This window comes from Macaca thibetana, chromosome 15 (assembly GCF_024542745.1).
Source record: "Macaca thibetana thibetana isolate TM-01 chromosome 15, ASM2454274v1, whole genome shotgun sequence".
Classification (NCBI taxonomy): domain Eukaryota; kingdom Metazoa; phylum Chordata; class Mammalia; order Primates; family Cercopithecidae; genus Macaca; species Macaca thibetana.
In genome coordinates, this window is record NC_065592.1 from 108,892,506 (window position 1) to 108,909,012 (window position 16,507).

Sequence of the window (16,507 nt, forward strand, 5' to 3'; positions counted from 1 at the left end):
AAGGATATACTTTAGATGAAACTCACTTTGGTGGAAAAAGAAAAGAGAAGAACTTTATCTCTGTTTTTCCTGCAATGATTTAAAAGCTGCTGAAGGACCTGAAAACGAACCACAGAAAATCAGTGAACCAGTTCCAACTAAAAGTACACTTTATACATACAAACATCACTTGAGCATTTCTTTAAAATTATTTTCATATAATACTAACCTCAATCATCTTTTCTAATTCCTTTCATTTTTTCCAAGTTAGAGAAATAAAGTATTAGCTATTACATCAAATGTTATTCATCATCATATTGTCAATAAGGAGGTAAAGTTCCCAAAGACTTTTATTTCATCTCATCTGGTTTTAATAAAAAGGAAGCATTTTAGATTATGGGATGCATTTAAATGGATTAATTTAATTTCCAAAATACACTTTCTTTATACCTACAATATGTTAAGAAACTAAATTATAGAGCAGCATTCCTTTTAGGAAGTATTTAAATTGTCCCTAGATGGATGTAATGAAATGTGTTCAATTACATCTAGGTTCTAAAAGTCTTGATATTTATTTTCTTAGAATAATCAGTCAGATATACACCTCTTCTCATTTTCTCCCCTTTGTTTCTCTATTTACAGTAAGCTCTGACTTCCAGATTTGATTTTGACCTCAAAATGCCAGTAATCTGCCCCCACACACAGTGCTTTTAAGGAGGAAGCAAACAGTCCAAAGCCTTGTATATAACAGTCACACTGTTATTTTTATTTCCACATCTGGCAATGACAACTCCAGAACAATGTGCAAAAGCAATCCACAGAGGGGAAAAGGAAATTTTCTATACAAAGTCGAAAATTTTTCTGAAAGATGAAACAAACACTAAAACAATTTATTTAATGATAAACATTTAAGCTTTTAAATTAAAAAAAAATACTCAATATAATTAATCAAGAGAAGCTATTGTGCTAACTTTGACCTCTACCTCCCCCCAGACCCTCAAAAAAAGCTATGGAGTTAAAAAAAACATCTACTCAGATAACCAATCAAATGGTAAATAAAAATGTTATAGATCAGGTAAACATTACTTTAATATTTGGAGAACATATGAAGTTTTATTTGCATTTAGTTTATTTTTTAATAAAACAACTGATTCTATATGATGTAATTTGAGTTTCACATAATATTAACTTTTTAAATTGGTAGATAATATTTTTTCTGCTTTACAGAACTGAGCAGAAAATGCACAAAGCTCCTCTTTCCCTACTCCCAACCTCCTCCACACCTTCTCTTATTAATATCTGTATTAATAATATTAGAAAATACAACATCAAGTATTATTAGTATTGGTGTGGTATATTTGCAACAACTGATGAGTGAATATTGATACATTATTATTAGCTAAAGTCTACATTTACATTAGGGTTTATTCATTGGGTTACATAGTTCTATGGGTTTTGACAAATATATACTGAGATGTATCTGCCATTACAGTATCGTACAGAATTGTTTCATGGCCCTAAAAATTCCCTGTGCTTCACCTACTCATCCTTTCCTCCCCCAGAACCCATGGCAACCACTGATCTTTTTACTGTCTCCATAATTTTGCCTTTTCATAGTACTATATAGTTGGAACTATACAGTATGTAGCCTATCAGACTGGTTTCTTTCACTCAGCAATACGCATTTAAGGTTCTTCCATGTCTTTTGGTAGCTTGATGGCTCATTTTTTTATTGCTAAATAGTACTCCACAGTATGGCTGTCACAGCTTTTTAAATCCATTGACCTGCTGAAGGACATCTTAGTTGCTTCCAAGCTTTGACAATTATGAATAAACTCATGTGAGGTTCTTGTCTGGATATAAGTTTTTAACTCATTAAAACTCAATGAATTCAGTTGAACTCATTTGGGTAAACACCAAGGGGCATAACTGCTGGATTGTATGGTAAGAGTATTTAAGGTAAAATTTTTTAGTTAAGAGCTTTGTGAGAAACCACTGAACTGTCTTCCAAAGTGACTGTATCGTTTTTCCATTCCCACCAGCAGCAGATGGGAGCTCTTGTTACTCCACATCCTCACCAGCATTTGGGCGTGACAACGTTCTGGATTTTGGCCGTTCTATTAGGTATCTAGTGGTATCTCATTGCTGTTTTAATGTGCAATTCTTTAATGACATACGTTGTTGAGCCTCTTTTCATATGCTTATTTGCCATCTCTGTTATCTTCTCTGGGGAAGTACCTGTTCAGATCCTTTGTTCATTTTTAAACTGGATTGTTTGCTTTCCTATTGCTGAGCTTTAAGAGTTATTTGTATATTTGTAAACCACTCCTTTATTGTTCTGCTAAATATTTTCTCCCAGTCTGTGGTTTTTCATTCTCCTTAAGATATTAACATTTTAAATCAAGGATATATTGTATAGAAATCCATTCTTATTGTTTGGGGTGGTATCATAACTATTGCAACTTTAAGTGTTTTCAAATATTTTAAAGTAAAAACAAGTCAGAGGAAAAGTAAATGTTTTTAGACTTGAGGTCTTAATTAGGCTAGTTTAAAGAGACTAACTAAATGAACGACTATAAATTAAGATCCCAGAAATTTCCACAATGACAATGTAATCAATAGATGTTGGAGTCTTAACAATATAAACCCAATGTTTTATCACTCAGCTGTCCTCCACAGAACAAGACAATCCACCTATAAAGGAATCATATATTTGTGGGTGTTAACAGCAAAGAATCTTGGATCTTAACTTTCCTCAACTTGGTCAGTCAGGCCTAGAAAGATGAACATGACCCTTGTGTGACTTCAGCAGCACCAAGCTGCATTCCTAGTCTTTATTCCCACCCTCCACAGTAAGTGGCTCTGCAGCATTTCTCAAGAGAAAGAAAAGTGAAGATTTTCATCAGGTGAATGACTGCAACTTGTGGCTAACCCCTGGAATGATAGCTGAGGTCAAAACTCTGACACTCAAGAGAAACAGCTGGGGTCATGAGTGTAGCTTTGAGGCTATGAAGATTATAGCAGGCATTCTGTTCAGAGTCCTTGCACCTGCAGGCTGACCTATGACAAGCCAAGCCAAACAAAGATCTTCTATCACCTGAAATCAAAAAGTACATGCAACTCAAATCTTGGAGTTCTTAAACCAATAGGGAATGATTCTATGATCAGCCTGTAAGTTTTACATTACCAAATCAATATATGAGCAGATGATGCTGTTAGTCAAATGATTTAACACAGTACTAAAAATATATCCCTAGCTTATTACTATCCATCTGTTTGGTGGATGCTCTCTCACAAAGCAAGTAAATTACCCGCATCATTCACATGTAAAAATACTACCAAGTCTCCAGCAACAATTTATGCTTGCCTTTTCCCTCCTAAAAATTAAAATAAAATTAAATCTAATCATTATCTTAATCAGACACTATTATTCCTAGGGAGATTAACTTTAAAAGTGTATTTTACAAGTATATATTTAATGAATATATAAAAAATATAAAATGCAGAGTTATAAAACTTTAATTTCCAGACTGGTAATTTTTTAGTGGAGAGTCACAGGGAATAAAATTTAAATGAGTAGCAATAATGGCTAATGCAGTTTTCAGAGGAGGCCATAATTTCTGGAAATATCCTATTGGCTTAAACTGTGGGACAGTAAGTGCTCAGTTCTAAACCGGACTTTTTATATATTTTAATTTAAAAATAATTAAAGTCAAAGAGATGGATGACAAAAATTGACTTGCTACCTTAGGAAATATCATTAGATTTGAATTATTTGTTGTGATAATAAATCACATGATATCCTCATTAAAAAAAACATTCATTTTTTTAAAAGTTTTTAATGCAACAGTCTTTATGTACATATGTATATTCCTACCTTCTATTTAATTTCATTGATTTTAGAGGTCCCAAGCAAACTAAACCATGATGAACTTATCTCGATTAATTGCTAAAAGTATTTTTACAATTAAAAAAAACAAAAACTACTTTGAATTACTTCCTTTCTATTCCTTTTATGTCAAAAGAAAGAATTTACCTTTTAAAAATTATAACAAAGTTGAGTTTTGTTCTGTAAAAATCTGTGAATCTACAAATAAAGATTATTGATGGTTATTAAGGGGTTAAACAAACTAACTCTGTTGTTGCAAGGAAGCAGGAAGCTGTCAGCATTTCATGCGGCTGCCACAGGCAATGCCCAAGGCCTGGGTCAAGGTTGGAGAACTTAGCCTTACTTCTCCCATCCCTCCCTCAGTAACACATTACCAAGAGCAGCACAGCTACAGGTCAATTTTACTGTGTATGACAAATGACTATTTGCAACTTTACAATCTAGGTCTGCAAATAAAAACAACATGCGGAAAATTCTAGACATACAGACCTTGCCCATCTTGAACTCTTCGAGAAATTCCTTTCTCTAATTCCAAACTAATGCCTGTCCTCACCCCCGTTTTGCATTAGGTTTTATATTTCTGGCAGGTTATTTCCTTAAACATTTGAAGACAAGCTATTATATACGTGATAACAGCACACGCATTTTAAGACGGCATAAGTCCAATATATCAATAAGGAAAATCTGAAGTATATTTGAAGCAACTACTACAAAGGACCTACCGAGTACACGTATCTGCATTCGGGGTTCACAGTTACCTAGTAAATGCTGATATAACTGCACCACTTGTCGATAGCCACTATCTCTTCTTGAATGACTGAGCACCTGTTTCGATTAGTTGGTGTCTCTGTCATACCACTGAGTAAATATTTTGCGTACCATGTCTGTATGCAACCTGAAAGAAGAGCACTTACCTTCATTTTTCCACTGTATTTAGGGTCAGAAAGTGTTTCAAAGGCTGCATCTTTGCTTTTCTGCACAAAATCTGGGAATCTGGAAAATACCTGATCACATATCCTTTTGATAAGTGTTTCCTTGAAGGGAAAAGGCAGAAGAAAAGATATTTCCACTTAACACATTCAAACCTGTATGAATTGAAATAATTTATGAAAAAAAATTCTTCTTAGAAAGAATATACTACTTTGAAGATTTTTGCTTCCCTAAGTCAGACTAAGAATTCAAAAACTCTTAAAGTAATATGTTAAGCACACATGGCGTTAAATTCTTAATGTTGTGGTTATTAACTTGATCATTACTTTTCAAAGATTTTTTAAGATTTCCAAAACAAGGTGCTAAATACTCCCAAAAAGAGTGAAGAGTACTATCAAAGAACAATATCAAATTCTTATGAGATTTCAAAATTACATTTAAATGGCATCAACTATAACATAGAAAAAAATATAAAATCATTACAAAAACATCTTTTCATTTGTGTGCTCTAGAATAAAAGGAAACAACCACAGTAAATGATTGAGTTTAAACCTAAACTTTGAAATTACCAACTTTTGCCAGTTTAGTAAACAGCCCTAATATTTAATATACAAATTACTATAAATCCTCATTTTACCCAGTAGATTAAATACCATTACAGACATTATTAGAGGAATAGAACTAACTCATCAAATATGTTATTTAGTAATTATACTAAAGAATGTTTTTAAAAATAAAGACACGAACGTTATTAAAGGCATAAAAAATAGTTCTTATTTTAAATTAAGCTTAAATTTGTTCACTTTGATTAAAAACTTAAGTGCACATACTCCTTGATATCGACACTTAAAAATGAGCAAATGAGTTTCCTCCTAAATTTCATCCACAAAAACATTATTTAATAACTATTTTAAAACTTTATGAAATATTTACAACAACAGCATCACAAAGAAATGTAAAATGCCAACCAAACCTGTTGTTTGGAAGTACTAGCAGCTTGCAGTAGCGCGACATGGTTAGCTACCTTCTGAAGGACTGTAAGGTAACTGAGATACAAGGTTTTCACTGTTTCACCATGAGAATTGGTCTGTAACCAGAAAAATATAGAAAATAAAAAGGACCAACATAGCTATGCACCTGCTTACATCATAACATATATCACATACAACAATATTTATTATCTGGTTACTTCGGCACAATGAATTTCAAGAAAATGATGGTCAACTACTGCACAAAATATCCACAAATCACTAATGTGGACTCATACTTTTGGTAAATCATAATACAATGATATTTTTCGTAAAGGGAGAACATCCTTATTACAGAAAGTATCCTCATGACACACAGTGATGGAAATGCTGCCATTAGGAGGTGCCTGGTAATGAAATCTACAGTGCAGTGGCAGTGCTATGTGGACCCCGTCTCGTTTACGCTCCAACGCTCCTAGGAAACTGGGCTGTTACAAAAAAGGGAAGTAGTTGAAAACAGCAAAATATTAAACGAGACCAAATAAATATCAAACTAGATAAATATTCACTTAGGGTTCCTCTTTGTACACAGATATGTGACAGACAATTTAATAAAACAGAGGTGAAACATGAGCAGGAAATATAGACAGAAGGTTAAAAAAAGTACAAATAAATTTTGTTTCTTAAAAAAAAAAACACTTTCTTTGATATACAGTTTCTATTAAATTGACACCACATCTAACATCAGAATAGTATTTTAAGCCTGCTATATAATAGTATGTTCGTTTACTATTAGTGGATGAGAAACTTCTCAAAAATGAAATGCAATTTCAAAACGAAAGGATACTTCCCAAAAAAAGCTAAAATGGAGGATATCAAAATTAAGCTTACTTTCTGAAATTTACTTTTTGAAAATATATTTGAATATTGTATTTTATATGTGATTGCTATTTGATATTGTAAAATATTTTTGAAAACTATTTTTTTAAGATACAGCTTTAAAGAACTATCTGAGGAAAAGGTATTTTATTATCTGCTACTTTCTTTTACACTAGAACAGAGTACTATGTAATCAAAAGCATGATTATAAAGATATATTGAAATGCTTGCCTTATAACAACAATTTCTCCTTTTTCGGCCACTCCTACAGGTACAAGGCTCAGAAGATTGAAGTATCAAAGTCACATCCTCTGTTTCTAACACTGTTTGATAGACAGCTTTCTGGAAATCTGTCAAAGAACAATACACCATCTGCCAAGATAAAATACAAGGTGGTTATTAGTATTTTGTTTATAGCAATAATAAAAATCATAATCTACATCTATTTCACAGATTATAACAGTGAAAACTGGCCAGTGCAGAGGCTCACGCCTGCAATCCCAACACTTTGGGAAGCTGAGGAGGGTGGATCATAAGGTCAAGAGATAGAGACCATCCTGGCCAACATAGTGAAACCCCATCTCTACTAAAAGTACAAAAATTAGCTGGGCGTGGTGCCACACGCCTATAATCCCAGCTACTTGGGAGGCTGAGGCAGGAGAATCGCTTGAACCCAGGAGGCAGAGGTTGCAGTGAGCTGAGATCACGCCACCGCACTCCAGCCTGGGCGACACAGCAAGACTGTCTCAAAAAAAAAAAAAAAAAAAAAAGTGAAAATTGCTATAAACTAACTTTTTCCCTCTACATCATTATGATGATTTCTCTTATATTCTTTGCTCTCCACCCCACCCTGGATAATATAAAGTATAATTTCATTTTCAAATAAACCTCATAGAATTACTTTAATTAAAAGAAATCATAATGTGAACAAATGATGTTCCTTACACAGTTGACTCTTGCACACGGATGTTGCTAGGGTGCTAACTCCCCACACAGTCAAAAGTCCATGTATAACTTCTGACTCCCCAAAAACATAACTACTGATAGCCTACTGTTGACCGGAAGCCTTAACAACAGCATAAATAGTTGAAAAACACTACTTTGTATTATCTGATACATGTTATATATGTTATATTCTTACAATAAAACTAGAAAAAAAGAAAATGTTATAAAGAAAATGTTGCTAAGTAAATCATAAAAAAGCGAAAATGTCTTCACTGTTGATTAAGTGGAAGCAGGTCACCATACAGGGCTTCATGTTGGGCAGGCTGAGGAGAACGAGGAAGAGGAGAGGCTGGTCTTGTTTTCTCATGGGTGGCAGAAATGAAGAGGTGAAGGAAGTGAAAAGGAAGTCAAGGGAGGCAGGAGAGGCAGGTACACTCGGTGTAACGTTACAGAAGCATGTTGTAATTTCTGTCTGACATTTTTGCTTTTCATTGCTCTAAAAAATGTTTCTATACGGTGGCAATCCTTCTTCCACCATTTGCTTTAGTTTCAGTGCCCATATCACAGAAGGGTCCATGTCATAAAAGAAGTCAAAAGCAGTCTCAAATAATCAGAACCCCTCTGCCAGATTATTTAGTGTCAGTGTTTCCTGGCACTGCTTTTTCTACGTCTTCTTTCTCATCATCTGGCACTGGTTTGAAAGCACGTATTTGCATCAAGTCATCTTCAATTCCTCTGGTGTGGTATCCTGAATTTCTTTCAATTAGCTCTTGAATTTCTCCAAGATCCGTCGCTTGAAATGCTTCACCTTTTTTGCCTCTCGTGATTTATTTGATTGGCTCTGTCGTAAATCCTGTCAGGTCATGCACAACATCTGGACACGGTTTTCTCCAGCAGGAATTTACTATTCCAGGAATGACGGCTTTCACGGCTTTTTCTATAAGAACGATGGTATCTTCAAATGGTGTAATCGTTCCAGACGCTCATGATGTTCTATCAGGGTTCTCCTCCATAGCACTGACAATCCTTTCCATAGAGGACCAGGTGTAATGAGCCTTGAAGGTCCTTACGACCCTCTCATCTAGAGGCTGAATTAGACATGTTGTGTTTGGGGGGCAAGGGGACCACCTTGACGCCTCGGCATGCGGTTCTGGGTAGCCACAAGGATTATCCAGTATCAACAGAACTTTAAAAGGTAGTCCTTTGCTGGCAAGGCACTTCCTGACCTCAGGGACAAAGCATTTTTTATATTTGTAAAATATAAATATATAAATATTTGCAAATATTTATATGCTTATATCACTACAACAGATTATTGGTAATAAATAGGCAAAGGTGCATACAAGCAAATACAGTAATGTCTATATAAAAAATGCTAGTTTTTTTTTTTTTTTCGAAATGCCCTGTTTGTTCTGTAAACAGGCTCAGAAATATAGACACAGGCCAGTCGTTGTGGCTCACACCTGTAACCCAAGCACTTTGGGAGGCAGGCAGATCATGAGGTCAGGAGTTCAAGACCAGCCTGGTCAATACAGTGAAACCCTGTCTCTACTACAAATACAAAAATTAACCGGGCATGGTGGTGCACACCTGTAGTCCCAGCTCCTCGGGTGGCTGAGGCAAAATAATCGCTTGAACCCAGGGAAGTGGAGCTTGCAGTGAGCCAATATCATGCCATTGCACTCCAGCCCGGGTGACAGAGTGAGACTCTGTCTTAAAAAAAAAAAAAAAAGACACAATTTGTAGGTTGAGAAATCTCTATGTAGTTGTTACTTCACAACTATACTTCACAAAAGCAGGAATGACGATGGCTTCTGAGCATATTAACCTACCATTTTTCTGTTTTTAAAAAACACAATGAGAATGGCTTATTTCTCTAACTGATGGTCACATTTTTCTGCCCTAGTCTTTAAGAACAAGTGGAGCCCTCACTTGAGCCACCACCTCTTTGGCTCTTAGGCCTCAACAATCCCAAGAGTAGACATGAAGGCAGTCCTAAGCCCCCCGACTTGTAAAACTCAGGCCGTCCTTTTCCACACGATTCTCAGAGTAGCTGTGACTTCCATTCATCATTTTGTCTTTGGCAAGTAGGTATGTTTTAACTTTACTTCCAAAATCTATTTCATGAGCCAACAGACCTGCAGGACCCGCATAGATGGTAGCTATGAGGCCCTTCTCGTTTCTTGTTCCTTCAGTATCTCTCTCAAGGCAGCAGACTCAAATAAACGGCACTCAGATTATGTCCTGTTAGAAATATCATGTCATTTAGTCCTTCTTTTTTGTATCTTCAAGACTGACATCAGGACAAATAACAACATCATGGCTACACTGTAGTGGGTCTTTTCCAGCCAGACCTGCATGGTGACCTTAATCTCAGCTTGTCTCATCATGTCTACAGGGCTGACTGTCTCCATTTCCTCTGCTCCTTTAGCCAGGATGACGAGAACTCTTTTGGAAGCTATTTTTATCTTTTATTTTTTAAAGACTCAAACCAGACTGAAGAAGGATGCATGGCAGCACACATCCGGCCTGCCCCCTCCCAATGCTAGATTTTAAAAAAATGTTTATGTAAAATATTTAGTACACCTTGACCCCAACCTTAAATACAAAAGTACACATAAGAAAAAAAGAGAATATAGAAGATGGTGGTCAACGACGGAAGCACGAAGGTATCTTGAGCTATTTATCATTATTAAACACAGTACCAATTACTTAATATTTCTTATGTGTCATGCATTTCAGAGCAACCACGTGAGGCGGGCGCTATTATCATCACTACCATTTAACAGAGGAAGAAACCCAGATTCCAGGGCCTCACAAATTGCTCCAAGTCACAAAACTCTAAGCAGAGAAGCTCCAAGTCACAAATACTCTAATCAAATAGTATTTGATTTCAGAGTCCAAGCTCTAAATCTCTATGCATAATTCTCTTCTTGTACTTTTGTATTGTTCCTACTAGATGGATAGCTAAATCACATATACGAAGTTGCATAAAACATTTTTAAAAGTGAGAGTTCATGAAGTATCTCAATTTAACAACAATATTTGCTTTAGATAAACATCAAAAGTCAGATGTATCTATTTCCCCAACTAGAATATCCATATCATATTTTCCTTTCAAATCTATTTTTTTAAAGAAACAATCAAGAGGATATACTAAAATTAGAGGGCATTTCATAGGACTGCCCTTATTTAGGACAACATTAATTAGGTTTAGTTCCATAGTAATTTATAGAACCTTTACTTCATTGCCCAAGCTAGAAGAAACACAAGATTAAGAACTATAAAAGAAGACTACATTTTTAAAAAATCCTTTTGAAGTCCACTCCTCATATTTTCTTAAAAATTTAACAATGTAGTTTTTCTACAAATTCTAAAAGTTAGGTTAGTTGTGTAACTGCAAATAGCATTCTACAAGAAACAAACCTATGTATTTTTTACAAAGTTCTTAACCACTTTGGTTCTACAGCTATAATTAAGGCACCAAAGAATACACTGTGTGGTGGACAGTACACAGTGCAGGAAGGACAAAGTGTGAACAGAAAACACATTGGAGAGAGAAGCTCTTCCTTCTTTACTGGGGAAAAACTGCATCAAAAGTTTTGATGAGGCCAGACATGGTGGCTCCCTCCTGTAATCCCAGGACTTTGGGAGACCGAGGTAAGTGGATCACCTGAGGTCAGGAGTTCAAAACCAGCCTAGACAACATGGTGAAACCCTGTCTCTACTAAAAATACAAAACAATTAGCCAGGCGTGGTGGTGCACGTCTGTAATCCCAGTTACTCAGGAGGCTGAGGCTGGAGAATTGCTTGAACTTGGGAGGGGGAGGTTGCAGTGAGCCGAGATCGTGCCACTGCTCTCCAGCCTGGGTGATAGAGCCAGACTCTGTATCAAAAAAGCAAAAAAAGTTTTGATGAGAAATGAGTTTAATGTATACTAATAATAAACCTGTTAACAGGTTAATAAAGTCAGTAAGGAAAACAACGGAGCTCAATCAATGGTTTCTGAAATTCTGCGCCTAACAATTTTTTTCCATACAGAATAAAAGGCAAAAAAACTGTATTTACAAAATACCACAGGAGACAGACTTTTTCTTAAAAAGTAAAAAAAAATATGACCACAAATTAATAATATACACAAATATACACAAATGCGGTTCTTACCCGGTCTTCCTTCTTAGGCAACTGATCCTTGATAAGAGCCTTGGTGCGCCTGAGAAACCAGCCGGACATCCTTCTGGCAAGTCTCTGCATGGCCTTTCGGCCAGTGGCCAGTTCTCTCTTTGTGGCCGTGTGTCTCTGACCATGTTCTACTGGGTCAGAAAACTGCTTCTTGAAGCAGGTCCTGGTCCCTAAAAGGCCTGGCACAGCCCTTTATAAAGACAATAAGAAAAATGTGAGGGCTTTATTATCTAAAAAGAAAACACTAACTTCTTGCATCTAAGAGATATACCACATTACTTGATTATCAATGGTAACAAAAACAAAAGCCAAGAAAACAGAATGTTCTTTCTTTACAATAGTTTCAGGTTATAACTATAAGGATGAAACTGGCAGTTAACATGTATATTTACTTCAGGGACCAAGAGTAATATATATATAAAGATAGGTTTTCATGGGACTCTCTACTCTGTATAACACATCAGGGATCAAACACATCTAAAAACAGAAAAACGACTGTTTTGTTTGGAAACTAATGATTAGCAAACAAGAGAGTATTCAGCTGAAGAACTATGAAACAATTTTTTACAAGGTGTTTTCCCTCACCAGTCCATAACACACCACAGTTCCTTCATGTTGTTCTGAAGAATGGTTCCAGTGAGACCAATGCGGACATTACATTTCAAAGCTTTCATAACTTCTGTTATTCTAGCTTTTGGATTCTTGATTCTATGAGCTTCATCCACAATGACAGCTGACCATTCCAAACTATAAAGTAAGAAAAAAGAAGGGTGAGGCCGAGAAAACTTCCTTTCTTAGTCCACAGCATTTTTAGAGAGTAGCTTTCTCTATCAAAGTTTTGGAATTATTTTTTCCTTTTTACTCTTTGATGACTCCATTGGATTCTTACCCACTTAGTTAAATGGTCACAGCCTTGGGCAGTCCACAAAAATAAAATGCAGAAAAGGTACAGACATTCTTTAATGATGGGAAAAAGAAAAATTTCATTTAAACATCACTGAAGTAACAATAAAGGAATTTTTTAAAGTTGCAAACCAGAAAAACAAGTAAAACTTGCAATGTTTTATTGTAATGTTTTTCTGAATGAAAAATATCAATATAAACTCATGATTTTAAAAAGCTGTATTACATAGCCCTGTCCACTAAGAAAGGTTAGAAGTGATTGTTACCCCAGTAGCAATGAGCACCCATAGTGGTCTCTTCACTAAAAGGAACGAGAGTCTTGCGGAAAAATGGAGACAGCTGATTTCAGGCATACGTTGGGGGACGCACTGAACAGCCGAAAAGCACAGATGTATCCAAAGACAAACGCGAATATATCCAAAGAACAGAGACGCCAGCCTAATTGGAATATTTGAGCATTGTTAAGAATATTGACTACAATTGAAAATAAAATATTGAATAAACAAAAATCCAGGAGTTCTATGAAAAAATGAATTTAGACACTTCACAACACACACGAAAATTAACTAAAAACAGATCACAGACCTAAATATGAACTAAAACTTTTTAAAAAATGGGAAAAAAAAATTGTGACTCTGGATTAGGCACATACTTCTTAGATATGACACAAAACTTATAGTGAATTAAAAATAGAGTGGTAAGTTGGACTTCATCAAAGTTAAAAACTTTTGCTCTTCCAATGACACCATTAAGAAAATAAAAAGACATGCTACAGACTCGGCAAAAATATTTGCAAATCATAATCTGATAAAGGACTTGTATACAGAATATATAAAGAATTATTACAACTCGGCCAGGCACAGTGGCTCATGCCTGTAATCCCAGCACTTTGGGAGGCCGAGGCAGGTGGATTATGAGGTCAGAAGATCGAGACCATCCTGGCCAACATGGTGAAACCCCATCTCTACTAAAAATACAAAAATTAGCTGGGTGTGGTGGCATGTGCCTGTAATCCCAGCTACTCGGAAGGCTGAGGCAGGAGAATCGCATGAACTAGGGAGTCAGAGGTTGTAGTGAGCTGAGATTGCGCCACTGCACTCCAGCCTGGTGACACAGCAAGACTGTCTCAAAAAAAAAAAAAAAAAATTACTATAACTCAAGAAAATTTTAAACAACCCAATTAAAACACGAGCAAAAGATTCTAATAGACACCAAATGTCTATTTGAAGATATACAGATGGCAAATAAGCACATTAAAAAATTCTCAACATCGTTAGTTATTAGAGAACTGCAAATTAAAACATGAAATATCACAATGCACCCACTAGAACGGCTATGATAAAAATGATTAACAGTATCAGGTGTTGCTAAGGATGTGGAGAAACTAGAATCCTCATACACTGCTTTTGGGAAAGCACAGCGACTGTTCTAAAACAGTTGGCAGTTTACTAAAAAGGTAAACATATACTTAGCATAAGAACTCACAATTCCATTCCTAGGTATCTACCCAAGAAAAATGAAAACTTAGGCAAAGACTTGTATGTGAATGTTCACAGCAGCAAATCTGTATAGCCATAAACTGGAAACAGTTAAATGTCCATCAACTGGTGAATGGACAAAACACAGGATAGCCATATAATAGTACCATTCAGCAACAAAAAGGAACAACTACTGAAATGTATCACAATACGTGGTACATTTGTTAAGTGAAAGAAGCCAGACACCAAAGACTTTATATTGAATGGCTCCATTTATATGAAATGTCCAGTTAAGGCAAAACCTATAGAAAGAGAAAGCAGATGAGTAGCTGCCAGAGACTGGAGATGCAAGCAGGGACTGACCATAGACAAATAACTTTCTGAGGTGATAGAAATGTTCAAAAACTAGATCGTGGTCATAGCACAACTGTTAAAATTTACTAAACATCATTCTAACTTACAAGAGTACATTTTATGTCAAGTATACTTCAATAATCCACCCAATCTGGGTCCACAGCAGAAGGAAGGTAGGAAGGAAGGAGGGAGGGAGGGAGGGAGGGAAGGAAGGAAGAAAAGAAGGGAGGAAGGGAGGAAGGGAGGCAGGCAGGGAGGCAGGGAGGCAGGGAGGAAGGAGAAAGAAAGAAAGAAAAAAAGAAAGAAAGAAAAAGAGAAAGAAAGAGAAAAAAGAAACAGAAAGAAAAAGAAAAGAGAAAAGAAAGAAAGAGGAAGGAAGGAAGGAAGGAAGGAAGGAAGGAAGGAAGGAAGGAAGGAAGGAGAGAAAGAAGGAAGGAAAGGACAGAAAGCGAGTGAAGGGGGTGAGAAACTTTGCCACCAGTACAGATGACCATTATGCTAACTTCTTACTCCAAAAACTGGTCATTAAGGCAAAAGAATCAAACATTCATCTTGTTTTTTTAAAGTCAAAATTGTGGTTAATTCCTGATTAATAGAGAAAGCTTTCCTTTACAGGAGAATACCATTAATGTGTAGAAAAGAAATAATAAAATTAGAAAAATATTATTTTGCCAAACCTAATAAAGTACCTGATTCAGACAAGAATAATTTGTGTGTGCTGATACTAAGTAAAAGGATTGAGGGATACCAGAATATTTAAATGGTGGCAAAGTATCACTCCACAGATTATTTGATCATTATAAAGCAAGAAATGTATCTTGACAATGGAGAGATCTGATGATGGTAACCTCCTAAACCTGTGCGACAGACTTGGCATCACTGACAGTCAAACAACTTGGCATTAATACTTTCTGAAGTGATGCAATATGAAGTCCACACAGCATCATTTATGAAGCATTCTTGCCAAAAATGTTTAATCTGAATCTATTTAAGCCTTTGGGCCAAAACCACATTATTAAGATACAGATGACAGATAAATATATGTTGAGAAAGTAATCAGACAAATCTAATATGTGAGATATCCTAAAACAACTGGCCTGGTCCCCTCAAAAAGCCATATAATTAAAAAATACAAATTGGAAAAATGATAGAGATTAGAAGAATAAATAGACTTAACCAAACTTTTCATTTGAACCTTTATTGAATCCTGCTTTATAAGCATTAGATATTAAAGATGTTTTGAGAATGACTGAGGAAATTTTAATTGCTATTAATATTCTCGTGTGTGACGATGATAATGTGGTATGACAGCAAGTATTACTAGTTTTAGGAAATCCATGCTAAAATACTTCAGGATAAGGATGTCATGTTTTATGCAACTTGCTGAAATGACTCATTACCACCACCATACACAAAGACACAGACATAGACACACACACATTTACATAAACTTATATTTTGCCAACATTTGAATACACACACACACACACACACACACACACCTGCTGAATCTAGATAGTGAGAATATGGATGGATGTTCGTGTACTGTTATTTTAACTTTTCTATAGCTTTCATCATTTTCTTAATATAAAGCTGAAAAAAGCTAGAAGCCTCAAGAACAAAGAAAGGAGAAAATAGCAAAAATTCTAGAAGCTGAAAAGAACATGGACAAGATGGCTTACAAAAGCAGAGACTACAGTGTCCTATGCCAATAGTGGAAAGAGCCAAGAAGCAATCTAGTATTATTTACACATTCTTGAAAAGTTAAGAACTGGTGGCCCCAGATGCCTCTGGAAACTGGAGTCATGTAAATGCTCAGCAGTCTGTTTAAGAACCCTCCCGCTGCACAAAGTAGATGGGCCAGGCCATCCGAAAGCAGGCAAGAGAAGGGCAAAAATCCTAATTTTCCTTAAGAAGAAATCAACAGATGATGCTGAAAACTAAAGGAAAATGGAAAAGCTGTAGTATAAACATGTTCTTCAGCACGAAGGAAGTAAAGA

The 16,507-nt window shown here is 35.7% G+C and overlaps 1 protein-coding gene across 2 annotated transcripts in view; it reads right to left on the minus strand.

The window, feature by feature from the left end:
* Nucleotides 1–16,507, minus strand: part of ERCC6L2 (ERCC excision repair 6 like 2) — a 132,862-nt gene that overhangs the window by 81,936 nt on the left and 34,419 nt on the right. For both annotated transcript variants that reach the window (XM_050761827.1, XM_050761828.1), the window contains exons 5-10: nt 12,358–12,519; nt 11,755–11,962; nt 6,877–7,017; nt 5,772–5,885; nt 4,783–4,902; nt 27–98 (exon numbers count right to left, since the gene is read on the minus strand). In XM_050761827.1, coding sequence (XP_050617784.1) covers nt 27–98; nt 4,783–4,902; nt 5,772–5,885; nt 6,877–7,017; nt 11,755–11,962; nt 12,358–12,519 — 817 coding nt within the window. The remainder of the gene's footprint in view (nt 1–26; nt 99–4,782; nt 4,903–5,771; nt 5,886–6,876; nt 7,018–11,754; nt 11,963–12,357; nt 12,520–16,507) is intronic.